The 24,772-nt window shown below is 42.9% G+C and overlaps 4 protein-coding genes and 1 long non-coding RNA gene across 12 annotated transcripts in view, besides 1 other annotated feature; 2 read left to right on the top strand and 3 right to left on the bottom strand.

Moving 5' to 3' along the window:
* Nucleotides 1-609: 609 nt before the first annotated feature.
* Nucleotides 610-3,249, bottom strand: lncRNA:CR45519 (long non-coding RNA:CR45519). 2 transcript variants are annotated; one of them, NR_167791.1, is made up of 1 exon: nt 610-3,175. It is a non-coding gene; the product is annotated as a long non-coding RNA:CR45519 (long non-coding RNA). The 2 variants fall into 2 exon arrangements; NR_123798.2 differs by having other exon boundaries at nt 1,237-3,249.
* A 3,726-nt stretch (nt 3,250-6,975) lies between these two features.
* On the bottom strand, nt 6,976-8,282 carry CG4151 (uncharacterized protein). 2 transcript variants are annotated; one of them, NM_001297966.1, is made up of 1 exon: nt 6,976-8,282. In NM_001297966.1, exon 1 carries the CDS (start codon nt 7,882-7,884, stop codon nt 7,336-7,338), a length of 549 nt encoding a protein of 182 aa, NP_001284895.1. In that variant the 5' UTR covers nt 7,885-8,282; the 3' UTR covers nt 6,976-7,335. The 2 variants fall into 2 exon arrangements, with proteins under 2 accessions (NP_001284895.1, NP_572227.1); NM_131999.2 differs by having other exon boundaries at nt 7,188-7,945.
* Nucleotides 8,283-8,528: 246 nt separating this feature from the next.
* CG32762 (uncharacterized protein) lies at nt 8,529-9,550 on the top strand. Of its 2 annotated transcripts, none has more exons than NM_001297965.1 (3): nt 8,529-8,625; nt 8,697-9,140; nt 9,238-9,550. In NM_001297965.1, exons 1-3 carry the CDS (start codon nt 8,595-8,597, stop codon nt 9,363-9,365), a joined length of 603 nt encoding a protein of 200 aa, NP_001284894.1. In that variant the 5' UTR covers nt 8,529-8,594; the 3' UTR covers nt 9,366-9,550. The 2 variants fall into 2 exon arrangements, with proteins under 2 accessions (NP_001284894.1, NP_727000.1); NM_167039.2 differs by having other exon boundaries at nt 8,561-8,625.
* A 4,155-nt stretch (nt 9,551-13,705) lies between these two features.
* Nucleotides 13,706-16,744, top strand: frma (fra mauro). Of its 2 annotated transcripts, none has more exons than NM_167038.2 (2): nt 13,706-13,921; nt 13,986-16,744. In NM_167038.2, the coding sequence occupies exons 1-2, from the start codon at nt 13,713-13,715 to the stop codon at nt 15,610-15,612; spliced, it is 1,836 nt and encodes a 611-aa protein (NP_726999.2). In that variant the 5' UTR covers nt 13,706-13,712; the 3' UTR covers nt 15,613-16,744. The 2 variants fall into 2 exon arrangements, with proteins under 2 accessions (NP_726999.2, NP_572226.2); NM_131998.3 differs by having other exon boundaries at nt 13,986-15,699.
* SPR (Sex peptide receptor) overlaps nt 15,746-24,772 on the bottom strand; it is a 47,357-nt gene continuing 38,330 nt past the window's right edge. For 3 of the 4 annotated variants that reach the window (NM_001382034.1, NM_131997.2, NM_001297963.1), the window contains 2 exons: nt 22,323-22,384; nt 16,218-18,226 (listed from right to left, as the gene is read on the bottom strand). In NM_001382034.1, the coding sequence (NP_001368972.1) occupies nt 17,266-18,226; nt 22,323-22,384 (1,023 nt within the window). In that variant the 3' untranslated portion in view covers nt 16,218-17,265. Of the gene's footprint in view, nt 18,227-22,322; nt 22,385-24,772 lie in introns of all 4 variants that reach the window. The other variant, NM_001297964.1, reaches the window with a different exon arrangement.
* Nucleotides 24,758-24,772: part of a mobile genetic element that runs on past the window's edge.

Genomic DNA, 24,772 nt, shown 5'->3' with positions numbered 1-24,772 from the left:
GCTGTACGGCGCTGATTCAAAAATATTTTCTGCCGAAAATTGAACAATTTTCTCGCAAGATTGAAAATGCCATCTCCGCCGTTTTCGTCCTTTTTTTTTTTTTTAGACAGGCACCACCTCGAAATGTCCTTGGCAACACGCTCGCACACATCGAATTATGCTAATCAGGTGACGACTGCGACTAAGGCGCGTAATCGATTACTTTTGAGTTGGCGCTGCGAAAATGAATTTAGTTCACGCACAACACCCCAAACACAATACACTCAATATGTGAGCGTAGGAATAAAAAGCAAAAACAAAAAAAAAGGATACACAAGACAAAGGTGGGATTTACAAGGACACGAAGTGGCGTCGCGTCTAAAACAATTTGCTGCAGCGCATAAAAGTATGCCAGCAAGTATGGCAATAGCAGTCGAAATAAAGAGCCATATCCCTGTAAAACATCATGCGCGATTCAATTCGATTCGATTCGATTCGATTCACTATGTCACGAATCCATCGACTTGCCACCATGGAGATTTCGAGGCTAGTCCCTTCAAATTGTCTGGTAATCCCTGGCGTAACACGGCAACAATGAGCTGGAAAATCACATACATTTGTACTCGGCCCATTTTCAATAGTCAAAATTTTCATAGATTACACCCAACTCATTTCGAAGCACTAATAAAGCTGGCAAATATTTGCATTCCACTTGGCGGCGTCATAGCAAAATCCCCATCGAAACCCCCGAGAAGAGCCACTTGTAAGCAAGGAAGGACATTGTCCAAGCCAACAGGACGATGTTGGCCGCAAAGTCATGTCATCCGAACGGCAAGTGGGAAAAGCAAGCCGGACTTCTTTTTAGAGCATTGCCAAGTCATGTGCACAGTTTCCATGTCGATAATGATGACGATGACGATGATGATCATGATGGCAGCAGGAGCAATCGTATTTTCACTCCTATTCGCCAATGTTTCGCACAAGCAGCGGCGAAGGGAAAAGCTCGTACATTGATGATGTGCAAATGCCATGTACACAAATTCACATAAACAAAGCGTGTAATAAAAGTAAAATTTGTCAAGAGGATTGACTGCATTTTTATGTCAAGCAGCAGCAGCAGCAGCCGCAAAAGTCAGTGGCGCCCAGCAAAAGGGGGCTAAGTAATGTTCTTGGGTGTTTAGAGTGTATATTGAATACGTCACTAAATTGTGGTACTTTCTTGCCTTTCTAAGGCAATCATTTATTTATATTCTGCAAATTCCATAAATTATTTTATATAAATTTGGCCACCTTTTCCGGCAGTTTGCGAAGCCAAACCCCCAACCCCCTCCCATAAAAAACTCAACCTGCGATCCTGCTGGGCGTGGAAAACAGGAATTTATGCGAGGCCAGCCGCAGATAAAGCATGAAAATGTCATTGCAATGCATCACCCACGGGGGATGGGCCCACTCGATGTGAATGTGGATGTGTGGGCGGTTTGGAGTGTGGAGTGGAGTGAGAGATTCATCATGTGGCGTAAAGTGGGCGGGGCAGCCCCCACCCACCCCAATCAACCCGAAATGCCTGCGTGCAACGGGCGCCCATCCAAATTGACAGTGTCATCAGTTTTGAAGTGATGCCATCGCTCCGGCCATGGAACGCTTGCTCCTGGTGGGCGGTTTTCCCAGAGCGGTAGCTACCGTCCTGGATTGGGGTGGTCATGTTTCAAAATTGCCGGCAATTTGTATTACGCACTCCGGACTCTCCGAACTTCGCCATTCAAGACAACTTGAGCTGAATGAAGATGAGCAGCGCTGTTTGCTGGCCCTTGGGGCACACATAAGGTGGGACATATGTCAACCGATCCTAATGGACAGCACTCACATATCAGCCAAGCAGGCAGCCACCATGTTGGGGCATTAATTTTAAACGAAGGAATAAATACACGGTCCAATCATCCAGCAGCATCCCACTCAAACAACCGGATGCTCATCATTTTCGAGATAAGAGGCATTCAGTTGCCCAATTAGTAATAGAAACGGGCAATTATGAATTAAACTAGTTCTCTTTTAAAAAAAAAAACAACCTCCACTTAATGGTGGATTCCAACAAATTGGACTAAACAGGAGCATTCCGCATAAAAGTCTGAAAAGTTGGCCTGCGGCGCGGACAGGGGCTGGAATAGATTCTAAACATTACACCGACTTTCGCCCCCAACCCCCATTTTCCTCTTTATTGCTCGGCCATTTGCCGTGGGTTTTCCACGTAATTACTTAATGTAAATGAAAGCCCCGAGTCCCAATTTCACGTGGACCTGGACTACAAATTGCATTCATTTGGCCACTGAAACTGAAACTGAAACTGAACTGAAACAGTTGTCTCGCAGTAAGTTGCCACCAACTTGGGGCCAACTTGGGGCCAGTTCCGGCGTCCTCAGAAGTTTGTTGACATACTTTAGTCTCGGGCCATGAATGGCAATAATCGTGGGTTAAACGCCGCCCACTCCACCCACTGGCAGCTGAATTTGCCAAGAAAAGCACTTAGAACGTTGAGTAATGATGCGGCCGCAAAAATCACGCACGCCTATTGCCAAAACAAAGGTTCTGTTTCTGGTTTTTTTCTCTACTTTTTTTTTTTGGTCTGTGGCCGGGGTGGATTAGGAGCACGACTTCTGGGGGGGCGGAGGTGGGTGGGGGTGCTCATCCTGCTGCTGATGCTGCTACTGGTAGCCATGCATGGATTCCGGATTCGAAATTCCGGACCCTCATGACACGTCAGCGGCAGCGTCTCGTGCTCCATTTGCAGGCATTTATATGTGTCAGCGTGTCAGGGCCGCCATCAATCACATTTTGAGTTATTTGTCAGTCGAATAAATACACTCGCGAACAAAGTTGTTTTAAGTTGCCACCACTACTTGTTTAAAGGAAGCGCTCGCTTTCATCCGAATTATCAGAATTCATTTGAAGTGGCTGGATTTTTTTCAGTGCACGACTGGCTGCTCGCATGTGTGTCTCGGATGATTTCGGGTCTAAGAAGCTCCTGACATTTATGACTTGCCACTAAGAACCAGCGCCTCACCATCTGTTATCCTGCTGTTCCGATCTCCGGGCGTCCCAAAGTCCTGGAGTCCTAGTATCCTGGCATCCATTTGGACAGAATCGTGCTGCATTTCCTTTTTGGCCATTTTTAAATGCAGCCGGCGGTGCGTGCGTCGACCATTTGTCTTGCTTACAGTAAAAGAAAACAAAAAAAGAAATACAGATATTGCAGAACAAAAAGGTTTTGCGGAAAACTTTAAGAAGAAGTCGAATAAATTGGGAACAGGAGCTGCTCTGCCTTCGTGGGATCGATTTCAAAAGCAAAAAAAAATAACAAAAACCAAAAACAGAGGCGCCTTTGTTGGTAACCCCTTATTGTTGTTAACACGCTATTTTTAGCCGAAAGAGTAAATTAAAAAATTATGCAAAAATGTTTTTCTCCGGTTCTGGATTTGTGTGTGCTTATTTTGTTTTTTTTTTTTATGTATTTTTCTTTTTGCGGTAGCTTCTGTTTTTCGGTTTTGTTCAGCGAACGGGGACAACGGCGAAAACAAACACGAGCACAACTAAGTAAATAAACAAAGAATATTGTAAAAAGTTTTAAATATATGCAGATGCACGCACGCCCATTCTAAAAAAAAAAAACAAAAAAAAAACGGGAACTTTCACTGGGGCGAGAGATTGAGACACTCTTTGCATATGGAAATGAGTTTTGTTTATTTTCATAATACCATTTCTGCACTTGATTATTTTGCCCGTTTGTTTTTTTTTTATTTTTATGCCAACCGCCAATAAATCCAATTAAAGGAAACAAATCGAGCCACTATTACGTGGCCACATTTGACATTTTGATGGCCAGCGGTTACATAATTGCTAAATCAGTAAAATAACGAACGATGTAATACCCTTCTTTGATATTGGTATTTTTAGTATAGCATATTGTTGATTCAACTGGTTAAATGGCAAAAAGCAGTGCAATGCCCCTACTGCATGTCCATCGTTTAATGTTTGATTACACTTTAATTAATATACAAACACTTTTTGTAATGTGTAAATATTAGTATGGCAAAGAAGTCACTCACTGGAATGAATGGAAATGTGCTGGTTAAAAAATTGTTCATTTAAGAGGGCAAATATGTATGCTTGATTTACGGCGAAATTATCTAGCTTTTCAGGGCGCATAATTAGCAGGCGAACTCATTTGCAAGTAATTAAATTCGGGCGACAATTTGTCAGCAAGTTTCCCAGTCGGGAGTCACATACAAACTTTTCACTGCCAACTCATTACGAGGCCGTTGGAAATGGGACGAATTGGCCAGATGTTTTTCTTCTCGACTTTCACTTTTCGGTCTTCGCCTCGTGCTCATCTAATTTCATTTCCGTGGCGCAATCAGCGGACGTAGTTTTCCAGCATCCTGCAGTTTGTTTGTAGTGCCGTCCTGTGTCCTGTGTCCTGCGCTAGGAAATTAAATTGCGAACACTATCCGGAATCGGAGACGCCGGAGGCATCATTGCCCCGCACCTCGCGGCATTACAGTTTTGGGGTCCATGTCTCTGCGGCGCTGTTGCCCCTCAATTTCCGCTGGGCGCAGCAATTTATAATTATGTGAATATGTGTCTATGTGCCATGCAAGCGAGGCATCGAATGTGCACCGCGAGAAAAAAATATATGCAACTTGTAGCAATTGATTTTCCAAACTATCAGCCACTACATCGACTTTATATTCACTGAAATTGAGGCTATGAGGTTATACTTGATTTGGCTCAGTGCATTCCATTTAGTCAGCCTGACGAACACTGTGGCCTTCATCTGTGGCGCCGCGTCCTTTATGTGTCCCTTTTTTTTCAGCTTCCCGCAGCCATCAGTTGGCGTGTGTGAAGCGCTCGTGGCGCCGCATCGAAGGGGTTAAAGGTTAACGTGACCCCGGGTTAACCTGTTAGCCGACAAAAGTTCTCGGCTTAGTCGCTGCAAAATGAAGAGCCTTTTAATTGAGTTTGCCGCACCGCCCAGTGAATCGATATTTGCACTTAGCGCCGTTTCCCAATGCTGCGCACTAAAAATTCCAAGCTAGAAAGGCGTTTTTTTTTTTCTATACAGGTATCCAACGTATCGTTCAGCGAATTAACCACAGCCATATTCATATTTTCACACCGAAAGTCAAAAGTCAGCCATCAAAGAAATCTGTATTTAAATGCAACCATCGATATTGTTTACGAGCGGTGCAACTTGATGCCGCTGTCAGCCACTTGACTTACATTCCTTTACAGTAAACGGTGGAAAACAAACACCACCAACCTTACCACACTCTAAAATCGTCATAATATGTCAGCAGAACGCTTTTACCCACCGCGCGACATGCACTCTTTAACCCTTTTTGCCCTCGTTTTCCAGCGACATTTTCCCCGGCTTACGTTAAGTGAAGCACGAGAAGTTGTGCTTTGTGCTGGCCCCTCGAATTCCCGTTAACCCCTCAGCACGGCTTAAGTGCGACACGTGCGACGCCCATGCACCACAGTGCACCACTGTGCACCCACCCACAAATTGTTATTTTCGTCCTTTGCAAGCTGCACTGCGAGCAAAGTCCACCGACATCAGTTCGGCCAACCAACATGTAATTATTTTGTAAGCATTTTTACGATTGAAATGCCTACCTTGGGTGGTGGATATGATAGTTTTGAAAATGTATCCTTCAGGACTGTCGTATTCCATGTGCTTTTTTTCCAGCGCAATGTCACCTGCTGTTAAACAGGACATGGGTGCAGTGGCGCAGCCCCAGCCTACCACCAGTCACCACCATTCGCCATTCGCCATTCAACTGGCGGGCGGAACTCCCATTGTGGGCTCATGTGGAAGCGGCGAGCCACGTAAGTGCAAATATGAAAACTACACCGCCACTTTGTGCTCAAATGCAAATTCATACGTATGTATATGTATGCACGCTAAGTGCGAATAATAAAATTGAAAAACATTAGCACGGCTAACTGGACCTTTAACTGAATTAAGAGGCTACTAAATGTTCGCCGACCATGGAGAATGGAGTTGAAGGACACATATCGCCGCTTTGGAATCAACGGGCGTGAAATTAAATAATGCCACTTTCTGGACAAACATCTAGTCGCATTTAAATGCGGCAACTGTTGCCGTTTGCAGCACTCAAATGGTACAAAAGTGAATTAAACTTGTTTTCCCAACATAGAAATATTCGAAATTGTGGCACAGTTCATTTGAGCGTCATCACTTATCGATTCCATTTATGCTCGTTTTTCGGTTGAACTTGTGCAGCTCACGGAATGCATTTACAAATTAGCCATAAATTATATATGCAGTCAATATAAATTCCATAGGCCATAAACGAAATTGTTGTTTTGACTACTACATTTGGGGACGGAAAATCGGGATACAAACTTGTACCCAAAATACGAGTTTTTAATTGGAATTTATGCCATAACTTTGCCAAAAATGATTCAATACCTCAAACAATGACTGTTTTGTGCAGCTAATTACCAATATAAACAGTGCCTATCATTTTTTGGCTCATAGGTAGAAAAAAAATTTTGGACAAATTTTCGCATTTTCGATAAGGGGTAACATCATCAAAATTTGCAAAAAATTGACAAAAAATAGAATTTCTATTCTAGTATACAGTTTGATTGGAAATTTAATAACGAGCTCAACGAGATATGGCATTCCATATTCAGACAATTATTTTTAAAGTTGTGGCCAAAAAACTGATTATTTTATGTCGGAAAATCGAAAACAATTTTTTTAGCAAAAATTTAAAATTTTTTGATGGCCATTTTAATCATAACTTGCCTAAAACTGATCATAAAAATGAAAGAATAACTGTTTTGAGCAGCTAATAACAAGGACTAACCATCCCTATCCATTTTTGACCGATATAGAAAAAATAATTTTTGAGTCATTTTTCGCATTTTTTGTAAGGGGTAACATCATCAAAATTTGCAAAAAATGGCTAAAAAATAGAATTCCCATTTTTGGACACAGTTCGATTGGAAATTTAATTACGAGCTCAACGAGATATGGCATTCCACATTTGAGCATTCCATTCCATTGTTATGGCCCAAAAACAGATTATTTTCTTGACGAAAAGTAGGAAAAGGGACTTTTGGTTTTTCACTGGTCGGCGACCAAGAAAATGCGAAGCAGTAAAGCAAAATAGCAACGATTTAAATGTGATTGAATTATTTATATTTGTACGGGACTAACATAGGCAAAAAAATTTAAAGAAGTTGGACAAAAAAAAACTGTATGCGAAAGGAGGTCAGTGCCAGGATTCAAGTTGGGATCCGCGTATGGGGGCTTCCTCGCCAGAACTCTTAGTCCTTGATGATGATGGGCCTGGTGCGGCAGCGTCGGATGCCACCGCCCACAACATTGCCCTGGCAGCTCCACTGGCTGGCCCTCACCCACTGGTTAAGCGGATTCCGGACGCAGTTCCTCCTCTGGGCCTCGCAGCGGGTCTGCAGGATGCAAGCGCCCTGCTGGTCCCTCCAGCAGCTGGCCAGCTTGTCGTCAAGGCAGATCCTCCTCTGGCACTCCTTGATGCGCTTGCCATCGGACTGGGGACGAGGACGCAGCCTGATGGCGCACTGGCCCACGCCGCTGGTGCCGGGAATGTTGCGACAGCGGGTGATGCATGTCTCCCGAATGGGTTCGAGTCCATTGTCCCGACGGCGGCAATTCTTCTCCCGCAGACGACAGGCCGGCAGGCGGGTGCACACATTGGTCACCTTGTTGCGGATGCACACACTCTGGCCGCTGGACAGACCGGTGCAGCGACCCACACACGGACGCCGATCGCCATCAGCCTGGATGGCCACGATGGCCAGGACGACGAGGAGAAGGCAAATGGTGAACTTGCTCATGATTTCTCTGGTGGATCTGGAGATCTTTGCTGCTGTCAACTGTTGCCGGTTGATTGATACTTTTCCGCTGGACTGGCCGAGTATAAATAGCAGCTTGGATTGGTCGCATTTACTACCATATTTTTGGGAACGCCATCTGTTCTCTTGTTTGTCGAAATTGTTTTGTTTTTATCGAATGCGGTTGTTTTGTTCACGTTTTATTGGGGTAATCTTGCCAGTAATAAATCTTTTTAATCTTTTTAACTATCTTATAACTATCTATTAATATGCTCTAATAATCATTTAGGAAGTTAGCATTAAGATTCTTTAGCAAAGCGTTGCAAACTTACTCTAATATCTGCGGTGAATGGGAGTGAAAGTAATTGTTTAAAGGAGCAGAGTAACTAATCATCTAGAAATGTAATGCAATTTAAATACTTCACATCACTTATAAGAACGTTCAGCATAACTACATGTTATTGCAATACATCATTCCCGAATCAAGTCTCCAGTGGCATGTTTTTCTACAATACCAGCTGCCACTGCGCCGGGTAAATGGCTCTTGATAATTAATTGTTGATTAAATATTGAAAACAAAAGCCAAAGCGACGCGTGCCAAGGAAGAATTGTCTTGGATTTGCTTCCCCGTAATTGTCATGTTGGTATAAATACTTCGGACCCTTGGCGAGAATGGCATCAGAAGTTCAGCCAACTGCCAGCAATCAAGCAAAATGCACAGCCAACAACTGACTTTGATTTTCGGTATTGAAATGGACAGCCTACTACTTTCTATCTATGCCACTTGTAAACTCCCAAATTTTTTCTTTCATCAGGCATGACCCTCCTGTGGTCAATGGCCAGCGGCACCACCCAACCGCCGAGCCGACGTCCGCCGGTTACCACCGCCCGCACCACGCCCCGCAATTGCCCGCTCTTCCCGCAGGTCTGCTCCCAGACAAGTCCCAGAGTTTGCGGACGAACTGCGCGTGGCGAGTGCCAACGTTTCGAGAACATCTGCCACCTGATGCTGGCCAATGTGCTACGGCAGCCGGAGGGCGTGCGGCACACCCGCGACATCGATTGCCGCAACGTGAGGGGAACGGGTGCCGCCAATCGGCGACCCTGCTATAATCCCTGCCCCGCACGTCCCGTCGTCTGCAAGAGATCACCGCCCAGCCAGCAAATCTGCGTGCGTAGCAGGGACAACCGGCAGTGCAAGGTGTTGGCCAATAGTTGCCAGCTGCGCAACCAGAATTGCCACAGTCAGCCCAGGAACAGTGAGTAGCCGTTACCGTGGACATTGCCATAAGCTACCATGGTCATAGCATTCAGAGCTTCTTTATTCGAAACCCAATTCCTTTATTCCCTTTTTAGACTGGCTGCGCACCGACAGGCGGCGTTGTGGACAGCTGCAGCTGGGCGATAAGCCGCAGAATTGCATCCGGGTGCCAGTGCGGCCCAGACCCACACGTGCGCAGCACCACTCGACGCAGCACTACTAGGCGCAGCACCACTCGACGCAGCACCACTAGGCGCAGCAACTCCACAAGCACCACCACCACCGACCGGCCAGCCTAAAGGATCAGGGACATCGGTGGCCAGACATTACAATTTCTTTTTTTTTTCTCTCTCTGCCCAACATCCACTGTGCGCAATAAAAGTCATAAATAAACTGCAAGTTGCGCTTAAAAACCGCTTTTGATCTGAGCTGATGGGGGGTGGGGAACATGTCTGTAAGTCTACGTTTAACTTGATCCAAACTGTGCACCAAAATGCAAATTGAAAAAGGTGTAGCCTTTGCAGCATAAACTCAAGCAAATAAGTTTATAGGTAGTAACACTATACTGGAGCTAATTGATTCCGTTGAAAATTGGAAAGCAACATAAGATGACAATACAAGTTACTCGCAATTTTCTACGCAAAACTTGTGCTTTACTTTACGTTTTGTCTCGATTGCATGCTTCTGTGATCGTTGGATTTCAGGTATAATTAACTGTTCAATGTCCTTTGGCGCCGGTCCAGAGAAAATCCCCGCTAATGACCATTGGCATTTCCCAGTTTGCTTTTACCGGCCCCTACTTTGCCTACTTTCAGCCATTGCCCAGACGACGGTGATGGGCGAATGGGCGAATGGCAATGGCAAGTTGGCCAAGAAGCCCCAAGTAATAAGAACTCAAATTACAATTGCCGAGTTCCACGTTGTTTCGTATGAAATTCCTGCATGTCCAACTTTCTGAGTAGCACTAATTAATTGATAGATGCCCAACCAAATTGACTGAAATTGCATATTCAAGTTGCTGCCAGCCGCTTTAGTTTCCATTGCGAGCGAAAAGTTTATTGAATTACATACACATTACACACATTACGCATACGCAGCGGTGGCCAAGTTTGGTAAGACAACTACTCGAACTTGTCGCGAACTTTACTCGCATAACTTTTTGCTCTAATTAAACGCCTTGGAGTCCTTGATCAAACCGAATTCAAATTCAAATCAAACAAATCTAGTTTGCGGTTAAGTCGTCTGCCATTGGTTTCTATGGCTTTTTGCTGTGGCTTCGATTGCAATGGATACATCCTTCTGGTTGTTAATGAAAAGTCCTTGTCGTTGGCAATGATGAGTAAAAAAAACTGGATGAGTTTTGTGCACGCAAAAGAATATTTAACTCTTTGCTGGCACATTTTCAGCAATTTGAAATTTGAAATCAACATACCTTGAATACGTGTAGAACAATTCCAAATTGTAAGTTAGTTATTATTACAAATTACAAATCTAATCATTTTTCAAGAGCACATAGCTCAGTTCTGAGCCACTTGAGCTAACTTTATTTGGCCAGCAATTGTTTTGCCCAACTTGTCGTATATTTTCCCACTCGATTCAGTCGTATTCCTTGCTCACATTTTGGTTTCCTTTCGCTTTTCCATTTGATTCCATTTTGTGGTCTCGAAATTTATGACAATCATCTACATCTGTTGAACATTGGCCGTCGGCAAAACCGTTTGTCATTTCGAGCCAACTTAATGAATGCGAATGAATGCCAAATGTTGAGTCAACATTTCGGCCACGCCCCCACACACAGACACACACACACACACATAAGTGTATGTGTATATGTTTGTGTGTCCAGCTAATTTGGGAACCTGGCGAGGTTATTAAAGCTAATTGCGTTGATTCATAAATTAGAAACACCTTTGATTGCGGGTTCGTGACTATATCCACTATTTTCACCATATCCACCCTGTGTATATGCCACATACCAAACGAATATCTGCTGTTCGGGGTGCTGGGTGCTAATGACTGGCCACTCGGGGTGTCCGAAATATTTGGAGACATTCACCCGCAAGCGCGGTGCACTGAAAAAAAATATTCTACTACTATTCGGCCTGTAACTAACGAACAATTTTCCGTAGTTATCTCATTGCTGATGATGTTTCCCAGATCTTAAAATAAGTAAAGATCTTTTAAGCCAAATAAAGTTCTCGCGGTGTTGGCCTAAATGGAGTCCTTAATTTATGAACCCTCTGAAAAGAGCAGAGCATAATTTGCCACTTGACCTGCCACACGTGAACTTCCATTTTTTTTTCTTTTTTTTTTTTTTTTTGGTCGGAATGCGCTGAATGCAGAGTCATCGGTTGACACTCTCTGTGCGGCATAGTCAATAGTCATGGCCCGACTATTTAGGGACTTCTTAAGGATGATGAATGACTATGACTATCAACTGCTATCCTTGCATTTGCAAGCACTTCGTGGATTGCAAGGAATGCAATGTATGTACATACATATATAGTAATTCGTTACAAGCAAGAATATTTCGTTTTCTTAGAAATTAGAAACAATTAAAGCGTATTATGCACACTGAATTGGCCATCATGGCAGATTTTAACACTACAAAACGGGTCAACCATGAACATAAACCAAGACAAAGTGCAACTATAAATTCTCGCCACTTTTTATTCACTACTACACTACTGTGGTCAGTAAATTGAATAAGGCGCTGCGTTTCGGGGTAATTACGACGATTAATTGCATGTAGAACGGCATTTCAAGAACCGCAGACCATGGAAATTGTGGTTTTCCTTAGCATCTGGCAGCAAATATCTGAAAAGTGTGGTCAATCCAATTGCCGGGCATCTAGTTATCCAAACATTTGGATTTGAACTCGGACCACGATTGCCAGGATTATTCTACCTGACTCGCCTGATGGAAATTAGAACCAAATTATTAAGAATTTATCTATCCAGTTAAGTAAATTAACTTCGAATGAAATATGTGAAATTGCACGCAGTTTATTTCCGGGCTGCCTAATAGTTTAGAACAAAACTAATCAATGGATTACGTCTGCACTTTGCGGGTGTGCATAAATTATAATGAAAATTAATTAGCGATTGTCTGGAAAGCCTAATTGCCTTTGATAATACCCATCCATCCATCGATACTCGGGCATTACGATGGGCTTACCCCATGGCAGCACGCACATGAGCTCATCTGCCAGATATACGAGATGTGTGGGCGGGGATATGGGACGCGGCATATGGGGCATGGGGCATGTGGCATGGGGCATGGGATGGCGTAATAGAGGCGACTTAGACAGACATAAGCCACACGCAGCATTAAATTGGCATTAGGTCAGGCCAGTGGACCAGCAGGCCTGCTCGGTTCTGGCCCAAAATCGGATTGAACTCGTCTTGTTTTTGCCGGTTTTTTTTGTTTTGCTCTTGCCACGACCAGTAAGCGATGGGTTGGCGGGGGAAGCGGAGCGAGGGCTCACAACATGCCACATTGTCGCTTTGACTTTTATTTATTTTGTTAGACGCATTTTGAAAAGCCAATAAGCAGCTTTCTGATTGATTATCTGCTGCCCGCTCATTGTCTCCGTGTTGATTTAAGCTACGCAGCACACCACTCACGCACAGTGGGGCCTCGCTAAGCGGTTCGGTACTAGCATCTCTCTCGTGTCTAGTGCCAGCATAGAAGGGGCCCACTGTACCTCTATGCCTCCGTCCGTCAATGCGTCCTTTGTGTGCTGTATTTGTGTGGAAGGCGTCAATCAATTTTGAGTGAAATAAATGAGGCTTATGCCGCCCTTTTGGTCCGCAAAAAGGCTTAAAATTGTAAATTCCTACCAGACACATATTAACCCGTACCGCCTGTTATAAATTGCTGCTATCTCATCTGAAAACCTGAGTTGGGTCGCTAGCAGGTTCCTGAATTCAGATCAGATTGCCCAGGCCTTCGCCAGCAGCTCGAACACTTGCGTAAAAGTTGCTGAAAATCCCATGACTTTGATGAAAACTTTCAAGTGCACTGGCATTTTGCAGACAGCTTACTTTCCTCAAACCCCTTTGGCATTTTTGCTACCAAATATTTGGGCACTTAGCCAGCCCAAAGCAATGCTTTTGGCCAAAGTGCATTAAATATAAATGAGTGACCTTATTTTCACTTAACCCTTTTTTGTGGCTCCGAAAAGTTGTGGTTTTTTCATATGTGCTCTGCAACGAAAATGCGTGCAGCTTTGCAAGTGCTATATGCAAAATGCAAAGTGTTTTGCAGCGCTAAACTTGCGCGCTCTAGTTTTTCATAAAAAACTTATTATATTGTAGTATTTACTAACCTTTAAATTATTGCCTTGACTGCAAGCTGTGTGCGTTTTGTTTGCTACATCATGCTGCTAATCTTTCTGAGATCGTCGTCTGGCTGTAGGTTTTCATGGAATTCCGTAATCCGCTGATGAGCCCAGCGATTTCGATCCGTTGAGATAACCCTCACCGCTGTTGAGCCCAGTGATCTCGATCCGTTGAGATAACCCTCTGAGCGGTTGATTTGTTTAGTCTCACATTTAGCGCAATCAGTCATGCATTTCAAACTGAGATTGCTGGAGCTCATCGTTGGCTTACTTGTAGTTCAGGTAAAGTCGCATCCGCAAGCTGATCCCTGCCAGAATTTCTATAAGGTGGCCTGCGGCAATTGGTCCGCCAGTCATGCAACCGATTCGTACGAAAGTTTTATGGACCGACTGGACTACAATTATCAGGAGAAGTTGGCAGACTTGCTGGATAATGAGTAATGTGATTTTATGAAAAGAGGAAGCTTAAACTGAATACTTGACTGATTGAATCGATTACAGAAGAGAGGACGACGAGCCACATTTTCTGCAGCAGTTGAGGAACTTTTACACCGCCTGTCGAAAACCTTTGAGCCAGGATCAAGTCCTGCGCATACTGGAGCATCTGATCGTAATGGAGAATATCCAAAATGAAGAGCTGTCCGTCGGCTTGACTGCCGCCTTTCGTCTTCAAGTACTCATAGATCTAAATGACTCCAATACGTATGACATTTGGAAGCAGTTGATGTCCCACAGGAAGCATTGGGATCCAAATACAACGAACAGGGAACCCTTAACTCGCGAAATGTTTGACAAGCTATGGGCCAGCCTGCCAAAAATTCCCTTTCCGTTTAAGGAGTACTATTGGCGCGAATTAAGCGAGCTGGAAGAGAAAATAATGAGCTATGGAAGCGAGGACGATGGCTTTGATAGCGGTGATTTGGTTACGCGGATACCACCCTTTTGGATGATGCCCTGGCCAAATGGGAATATTACCTATGAAAATCTTTCCCAGATGGCCCATTGGCTGGATATAAAAGCCAATGAGTTCATTCTCACATATATCTATATGCGATTAAAGCTAGTTGCGGAAGGAGTCTCAACGGAATCCTGGCATATAGATCGCGACCAGTGCGCCGAGCAGTCCAGACAGATCCTCAGTCATCCTGCTGCATGGTTGGTAGAGAAGAATCATCCCAGGCTCAAGGAGGAGCCAGTGCTGCAGGACATTTTCGCGGAGCTGAAGCAGCGCTTTGGCCAAAAGCTTCTGGCGAACAGGAATAACTTTACTCGCAGCACACAGCACTTTCTTTTGGGCAAATTGAAAAGGATGCGGCTGCGATTGAGCATCCTGCCCAGAAATTCTTCGGCCCAATCCATGGTGCGACGCATCGAAAGGCACTACAGGGATGTTCACATGAATGCTAGCGATTATTTTGGAAATCTACATATCGGCCTTAATCACTCCAGATCCCACAAGAAGTACGCCCAACTATGGGCCATAGTCTTCGGCCGCCAGTTGATTCCAAGCCGAATATCCAAGAGCGATTTGTATCCCACCCAAGTGCGTGGGTATGGCACCTATGCCTCTGCGTTCTACATAGTCAAACAGAATATGCTAATTGTGCCACTATCGCTCCTGGAACCGCCGTTCTACACACATGGCCAGCCGTCGATACTTACCTACAGTGCACTGGGCTTCATCCTGGGCCACGAGCTCTCGCACGGCTTTGATTCCGAGGGCATGACCTTCTCCTCGCACGGAGTGGGAAGTAGCGCCGTGGACAGGGAGCTTGATAGGAATCCGCGATTCCAGCAGGAGCTTGGCTGTTTGCGCAGAAGATTCGGGAGGAAGCGGTATGAAAAGTTCGCGGACGCCAGTGGCTTGGAACTGGCCTATTCCGCCTACTTTGACACCGCACAAACGGATCATAAGCGGAATCGAAGTGCCGAGGAGTTGGTCACTCAGAAGCAGCAGTTCTTTCATAACTTTGCCCAATTCTTCTGCTCCGATAAGGAGCTCTTGCAGGCGCACGATCATGGCAGCGATAGGAAGAGGGTCAACGATGCAGTTGCCCACTTTGAGCCATTTCGGGAGGCCTTCTCCTGTGGCCCCTCGCCCAGGCGAAGGCAGTGTCGATTGTATTAGCAAATGCCTGGATCAACGAACTTTTAGAACGATTGATGAATAAATTGCAATTTATTCTCCTAATATACTTACGAATGTTTACACACCAAAAAAAAAAAAAAAAACAATCGAAGGCAAAACGCAACTGTGTGACATTTAATTAGTTTATTTATTCATTATTGGATTCACCCGACGAAATATATATACAAAATCAGGTCGTAATCGTCATCAGAATTAAAAATCAAATTAAACGGAAGCGGAAACGGAAACCGTATCTTTCGTCACCAATACATATAAATAGTTAACACATTCCATTCAGACAGACAACTTTCAGCTATAGTTATGGTTATAGTTCATAGTTGTGTAGTTGTAATTCAAGTTGTAGTATTAGCTTTAGCCGTAGTTGTATGCTTAGTCAACTAGTTTTGTGTACACTGAAAACATTTAAACCGGAAACTGCAATTGTAACTGTTAGACGAGTGTACACATATTAACATTGCATTACAATTGTATATGCTGTTGCTTACACTAGAAAAAAAACGTACGCGTAGCCTAGAACATTGAGTTGAAATTCGTTAGGACTGATTTGTTATGTTCTTATATATTTTTTTTTTTTTTGTTTTTGTGTATTCTTAACTTTCATTTAAATCGGTAAACACTGGGGCTCAAAAGGTTTACGAATTTAAACGAGTTTTCCATCCTACAACTAACTACGCTAAAGAACCCTAGTTAAAATACAAAAATATTTTACAAATGGGCGCACAAAAAGTTGCTCTCAAATAAACATATTTACCCAGGCATTGTTTCAAAATTTCGTAAATACCCTAGAAGCTAAAACTAATCGTCAATACTATCGATTATTTCGATTAATTCAGTTTCGCTTTTCAATCCGATAGTTATGACTTGTGAGTTTCCTGTAAGTATTTTTCCTAACTTTACTGTAGTATTATGTTATTGTTGTTACCCAAAATCTTCACCCAGCACTTTCACCCTACCACTATCACTTCTTGAAAGTTTCACCGCATCTCTTAGACTTAGACGTACACCCTTAGCCATAAAAATAGCATATACATATATGAGCTTAAGTACTAATCTGAATATTTAATCTGAATATGACACCAACGCACAGAGAAATACACACAGATTCGAATGGAGAAATTTGTGTCTTATTCGCGGGAATAGAACAGACACTTAATGTTCGGTTTGGGTGTTATTCGGTCTACCCGGGGATATCTATGTATTTCTTAACGTTTTTAAACTGCCTTAAGTTATTTAAAAGTGAAAATCGCTCATTTGCAAAATCCATCAAAATTCAGACTGCATCATTCCAAATACTCTACGCATTTTTGGTTATTTTGATATTGATATATTAGTGTTTTTAATTAAACAAGTTCCTGTGTACCTATGTATTGTAGTTTTCTCCTGAAACCTTACTTCTTAGCTCTGTTCGAAAAAAAACCATTTGTGTAGTGGAGTTCTTTTGATTTTTGCTGGATTAGTTGCAATTGCAAATTCTGTTAAAATTTCATGCTGAGACCATTGACGAATAAAGAACTGTATTGTAAATTGCGCTCCTCGGCAGGCAGCCGATAGTTTTCAACAGTATATTGGGATCTCTGATTTCCGATAGCCGCACCCAATCGATTCCGAACCCATCCGATTCTCGCATCCAGTTTACAAAATCCGCTCCTCGGTGATGATGTCCATGGTGCTGACCCGCCGCTGCTGACTGGGCTGTGAGTGGGTCTGCAGATGGTGCGTTACCAGATGCTGGTGCTGCGCCGAGGCCTCACCACCGATGATCATTGACCCACCAATGGTCTTGGTGGTGGTGGTGGTGGTGGTGCTAGTGGAGCTGCGACGATGGTCGCTGCTGCCCCGCCGCGGCACCAACATCACCAATTACTAGAGGACCGTCTCGTTGGTGTTGGTGCAGGTGCGGGCGCCATTAACGATCGAGTATTTTGTGGAGCTATCCTTTTTGGCCATCAGCCGACCGAGGAATATCTCCTTGAAAGTCTCCCGAAACTGGCGCGACATGCCGCAGTAAATGCCGAAGTTGATCGGATAGCTGAATACCAGGAAGAAGTTCGTCAGCATGATGCAAATGTTGGCCAGTCCATAGTCCAGGAACTCGATAATCAGGCTACTGACGATGTGCATCGCAGTGACCACAGCAATGGGTATCTCGGCTAGAAGGAACACCGACACGACCACAATTAGCATCAGCGTGGTGCAATTGGTCTCCCTCAGTTTCTTGCACTCCTTCTTCCGGTTCTCCCGGAAGAGGAGCTTTCGGCGCTCCTGTGCCTGCCGCATCGCCGCGAACAGCAGAATGTTCAGGGTAACCAGGATAATGCAGGGCAGCAGGTGGACGAACAGCACCCGGAACAGATAGTAGCTTGTGTAGTATAGGTCCACTCCAATGTAATCGTGCACCCACATCGACGTCTCCAAGTGGCACACCTCCGTTGGGCTGCCGTTCCACTCGATCACCAGCGGCATGTACGTCCTGTCGAAGAATCTGGGCAGTTGGTGCAGAAACGCCAGCAATGCAATATACGCCGTGCACCGCCTCACACGCGGCATCGTGCACCACGTTCGGGCCATGGGGGCGTGGCAAACGTAGATGTATCTGTGGAATTAGGATTAAAGCAGGAATTAGGCGGTATCAAAAAAGTGCCGTGCCAAAATTGATTTTTTCGCATAAGTTGGCTAAATATGGTCATTTAGTTAAAAGAAAAACTGTTTTGAGCACTTCATAACCAATGCTAATTACCCCTATCATTTTTCGACGGAATTAGAGAAATTCATTTTTGAGCAAATTTTCGCATTTTTTGTAAGGGGTAATGGGGGCATCATAAAAATTTGCAAAAAATGGCCAAAAAATTGAATTGCCATTCTAGTATACAGTTTGATTGGAAGAGCTCACAGAGGTATGACATTCGATATTCAGACAATTATTATTAAAGTTGTGGCTAAAAAACAGATTATTTTATGACGGAAAATCAAAAAAAAATTATTTTCGCAAAAATTTAAAATTTTAGATGACTATTTTTATCATAACTTGCGTAAAACTGATCATAAAAATGAAAGAATAACTGTTTTGTGCAGCTAATAACAAGGACTAACCATCTGTATCATTTTTGGACCAATTTAGAAAAAATAATTTTTGGGCCATTTTTCGCATTTTTTGTAAGGGGTAACATCATCAAAATTTGCAAAAAATTGACAAAAAATAGAATTTCCATTTGTGGACACAGTTCGATTGGGAATTTAAATACGAGCTCAACGAGATATGGCATTCCATATTCAGACAATTATTTTAAAAGTTATGGCCAAAAAACTGATTATTTTATGACGGAAAATCGAAAAAATTATTTTAGCAAAAATTTACAAATTTTAGATGACTATTTTTATCATAACTTGCCTAAAACTGATCATAAAGATGAAAGAATTGCTGTTTTGAGCAGCTAATAACAAGGACTAACCATCTGTATCACTTTTTGACCGATATAGAAAAAATAATTTTTGAGTCATTTTTCGCATTTTTGGTAAGGGGTAACATCATCAAAATTTGCAAAAATTTTGAAAAAAATAGAATTTCCATTTTTGGACACAGTTTGATTGGAAATTTAATAACGAGAACAACGAGGTATGGCATTCCATATTCAGACAATTATTTTTAAAGTTGTGACCAAAAACCTGATTATTTTATGACGGAAAATCAAAAAAAAATTATTTTCGCAAAAATTTAAAATTTTAGATGACTATTTTTATCATAACTTGCGTAAAACTGATCATAAAAATGAAAGAATAACTGTTTTGAGCAGCTTATAACAAGGACTAACCATCCCTGTCACTTTTTTTTTTTTCAACGATTTAGGAAAAATAATTTTTGAGTCATTTTTCGCATTTTTTGTAAGGGGTAACATCATCAAAATTTGCAAAAAATGGCAAATTAAAATTTTTAAATTTTAGTCCAGATTGATTAGGGATTTGATTACGAGTTGAACGAGGCATGGCATTTCACTTTTGGACTATTATTTCCTTTTTTTTTGCCTAAAAATCCTATTTTATTCGGACAAAAAAAGAGAAAATCGATGTTGCTTGAAATATGGATTGTTCAAAATGTTCGGAAATTTCGCTTGCAAGGCCAAAAGTAAAGCATCAAAGAAGAATGGCTATTAAACAGCAATGGACTTTATCTGATGTGCATTATTTGCCGACTTGAATGATGTGACTTTTTATCAAAAGCCGCTGCCAGCGATCCTGTCAGGGCATTAAGTCCTGGTAACGAGCTCGAGCGCCTTAAACGCATTTGCCTAATATAATTTTATGGCAACGCCAACGGAAGATAAACCAATTTCCCCAGGTGAGAATTTACGATGGCAATGTGGTGACAACGAATTGGCCAAATCCTAATTTCAGCCACGACTTCGCAACGCCTCTGGAAAATCGCAAGAGGTGGGGCAATCAAAAGCCATCTGAAAAGCTAATCAAGTTGACGCTTTTGTAATTTCATAATTTGAGTAATTTGTCAGGGGTCGCGTCCTGTCAAAGAATAAATTTGTTTCCTGTGAAGATTTGCGCCAAAGTTGGCCGCTTTATAGTTGGCCTCCAAAATCCGCCACCCAGTGCCCCTTTAATTTTCCAATCCGAGAAGCGAACGAACTTTGTTGGTGGCATGATAATGGGATTGGTGTCGAAGGTCCTTGGTATTGGTCTAATTTATGCGCATAATTATGCGCCACGCCCACTGCGCTGGCACTTGAAAATGCGTTTCAATCAATCTTTCATTGAACCTTTGTCAAGCGGAGATTTCATTAAAGTTGAAAGCAACAGAGATGCTAACAAAAAAGAGAACGAACTCCAAGGACGAAGGACGAGAGCGATTGCCAGGCGTTTAGTTCGCAATGGAATTGATATTAATAAATGAATAACATTTAGCTGGCTTATGTTGTTCTTGGCCCCACCTCTTCATTCTCCGTGTCATCTTCACAATTTAGTTAATTTTCCCTAAAAGGATGGCGCCACAAAAAAAAAGGGGCGAAAAAGCCCTGCAGAATCAACCCTCAAACCTTAACCCATTTTGGCAAATAAAACGACACAATAAATCAATCAGCGAGAACATTTCGAAAGAGAACTGAACGATATCAGCCATGGGAATCTGCTGCAGATGAAAATGTTACGCCAAGGATAAATACTTTTAAAGAACAAAGGATATGCCTTTTGTTCGAGGGATTACCCCTTTGAGTGGAAGTTTTTGTTGTGATTGCAAAGTGGCTTCTCAACTTCGCAAAAATGGGGAGAAATGTGATTTAAGTTCGTACTTAAAAGCTGCTAAGCTGCTGATGAAGCGAATGCTTTAATGCGCCAATATGGTCAAGATTTTCTATTTACGGTGTATAAGTACTTGCGCCTATATTGATTTGCAGACACCATTTATTCTCAAATTAAATTGGCACCTATTGCTGTACTTTAACCAATGGAATAATATGCAATTATTCCTGGAATCTCAATCCGTTCAAGCGTCCTTGTGCAAAAGTATGCCAATAGGCATCGTACTAGATGGGCACAGAAAATGAAATAAAACAATAACAGGTACTGTTTCAAACACACATATCATACACTTTTTGTTCTATGAAATTTTTATGTAGAGTGTCACTCACTCAGTTGGCACTTGCCCACTTCCCCCACTTTGCCCCACTCTGGCCCACTCTGGCCCACTTTGCCCCACTTCGCTCCTCTTGCGCCCATTGGCAAGGGCCATAAAAACACTTGAAATACAATAAGTTGACAACAGGCACAGCAGCAGCAGCAGCAGCAGTAGCAGCAACAACAATAATAACAATAAACGCTGAATGTTTTTATCGCGCTATTTGTCCTCGGGCAATTTTCAACGCATTTTAGAGTGAGTCCTACGACCGACACCCCGCGCCCTCTGGTCCTTTTGTCATATCCACATATACATAATACATATAGGTATTATTTAGCTATTTGGTGGGTATACATATAACCCATCCAACCGCTCAGCACTGCGGCCACTTGAAAACGGTCCAAAGTCGCATAATAATGGCCCAAATATTTATGACTATTTTTTTTTTGTCGTTGACTCTTCGGCCACCACCACTCCGCTTTGTAAAATTTATTTGCAAAGCTGTAAAATTTATGATCCCACACATGAGTTAATAGAACAAAGCGCCCCCATCATGCTCAAACTTTCTGTGGACTCTTGAAGGCAATATTATACGAAGACAGGATGGAATTTATGTTACCCATACGAAATTAGTTTATTGTTCACATTAGTGGTTATGCTTTATGATGGTCTCGGTGGCTGAAACAGTGGCACTTTAAGGGCCAATGCATTGTGGTGTGTAATATTAAAGCGAATCGATTGATTGTCCTGCTGTCGGGCGAAAGTATAACTCGCATCACTCATACGCATCACTCATACGCAGCGTTGACTTGGCCAAGGTAAGGCCATTTGTTTGTTTCTATTCCCTCAAGGCATTGACATTTTATTTTTTGCCCACACACAAACTGATTTATTGCCGCCATTGACAAGTCAACGAATCAGCCAGTCAGTCAGTCAGTCAGTTAGTCAGTCAGTCAGTCAGTCAGTCTTTTAGTTACATCTCAAGCGGGAAAATGTAAAGGTGGAAAGCGTGGAGAAACTGGGAAACCTGTTTGAGGTGGTTTTACTTTTATTGGCCCAATTGCATGCTTACCTTTGAACGGCGAGGGCCAGAGTTAGCCAAACGGAGATGGTGTGGCACATGGCTGGCATTATCTGTAAGCAAAAGTACAGGTAAATATATATATTATATATAGTTACAGATGACTGAAAGCGAGGGTTTGCTGGTAGCAGATGAAACTAGCGCCGTTTGTGTGTGTTTACTAGCCAACTTTCGGGCATGCTTCTCAGCTATTTGACTTAAATCATAGTTCTTTGATTTATATGTGATTTGATCTTACAATATTTACCTATTACATTAAATTTCATGCAATCCTTTCAAATGAATACTGCTCAAAATCCCTTTTATATTTTGCCATTAAAAAGTAACAAATCTTTTAATGTCCATCATACGAACCCATTATACCCATGAGAATTGAGCAAGATATATGTCTGCGATAGGTAAGTAAATCAGCATTTGGCCCAAGGGCACAGAAACTCATTCCTTAGCCTGTCTGCCAAATCGGATTTGTGGTACTCAACTGCATTAGCCGGCAGTAAGATGGAATAGAATGGAATGGCGTGCGTGGCGTCTGAAATCCAGGTAACTGGTACCTGGCAACTGGCAAATGGTAACTGGTAAATGGTAACTGGCAAATGGTAGCTGGCAAATGGCCACCTGGACAGGTGTCTGCTCCATTTATGGACCATTATGAGTGCGGCTCTGCGGCAGACAGGCGCTCCATGGGCGAGATACTGTGGGCCTGACATCGGACTCTTGGCCATATAATGCACAATCTGTGGCCTAATCCGGTTTATGTGTGCGTGTGCGTGTGTGTGTGTGTGTGCAATTACAGCGACATGGGCAGATAAACTCGCCTGGATATTTTACAATGAAACGGTTACCCCCTTTTCACATTAACATGGTCATTATGCGCACCACTCGCCATGGAGATCTCCGGAATGAAGACGGGCCAGGACGTGCTGCCGACGAGCATATAAATTTTTGGTGGAAATGAAAAGGAATCTTCAACTTTGAGACTGCAATGGCCGCCTGGTGGTTATTACCAAAACGAGGAGTGCTCCGCTCCAGCGAATGTGAGTTGAATTTTATGGCAGTCATACGCAGAGATAGTCAAAGGACCTTGCTACCACCCCACCACCGCCACAACCAGGCCAAGCAGCCATCTCAATTCTTGGCCCCCGTCCCTTGGAATCCATCTAGACATCCAGCCCAGCATGGAATTTAGCTGGTACAAATCCCCGGAGAGTCCACTAACGGCACGTAGCTACAATGAGCCAGTACAGTGGGGCAAGAGCGCTTGCAAAATGGTCATAATCCAAAAAAAAAAACCATAAGTACTTTTATATTTCTCATTGACTTGAAGTTTCTAGCACTGCTGATTCTTTTTTAATTCCATTTAAAAAGAATTAATTATTCAAATGTCTATCACCTTTTTGAGGTAAATGTTTTTGGCTTATCTTCTTTTGGAAAATCCAACACTGAAATGGATTAATTCCGCTCAACACCCGAGCTTTTCCATAGCCTTCTTCTGTAAATCACTATGCCTTTGGCTATGCCAGAGTCTGAGGAGGGCTTATGCTTATGACCAAATGGGGGTGGGCATTTTATCAGCTTGACACTACTCCATTGAAGTGAGTAAACAGTTTTGCTTTGCCAACCCCCCAAGCCAAGCCCCAGAATCCCCATTCCGCGCCCTTCGAGTGCCATAAATTGAAAATGTTGATTAATCAAGGCAAACGTGCAAAGGGCAGGAAAAGCTGGGAAAGCCTGGAGTTTGCATGGTAATGGTGGAAAAACGCTCTCGAATGAATAAGTGCTGTGAATGGCTGAATGAATGGGTGAATGTGAATGTGGATGTGGATGTGAATGTGGATGGGTGGGTGATTCCCTGGATTCTACGGATTGTACGGATTCCCCGGCTTCAGGGGCAGCAGGTGGCAAATGGCAAGTGGCACTAGCAGCGTTTTTCATTCTTTCATTATGCTGACAGAAATGACACACATAAAAGGGAAAATCACGGAAAATGGGCGAAATGTAACGTGGCAGCAAATGCGATAACGATAACGATAACGCGACGGGATCCAAAACAAAGCATCGTACATCAGTCGAAGACAAAGGAAAGAGAGGGGCAATTGCTATGAGAAAGAGACGGGTACTAAAACTTCCAGCCGAGCATTTTATTTAGGTCAATGAGCGTCGCGTCTTCCCTGAAAATGGAAAAACAGCAAAATGTCGAAGGAGGGGGCGGTGAGGGGAGGGGAACGTTTTGTGTGTGTGTAGAGGTGGAAACGTGGCCAGCAGCCAAAACAAACAGTTTTTCGCTCTTCCCGCTTTTCGACCAGCCTTGGCAATTAGTTTGTGTCAAGAAAATACACTACAAATATTACATAACTTTTCTTTGTAATGATAAGTAAAATTCAGTGCTTAGCCCATATATTCATTACTAAGATTTTTTTTTTTTTTATTTATTTATTATGATA

Source organism: Drosophila melanogaster, chromosome X (assembly GCF_000001215.4).
Source record: "Drosophila melanogaster chromosome X".
NCBI lineage: Eukaryota > Metazoa > Arthropoda > Insecta > Diptera > Drosophilidae > Drosophila > Drosophila melanogaster.
This window is presented reverse-complemented; position numbering and strand designations above follow the sequence as displayed.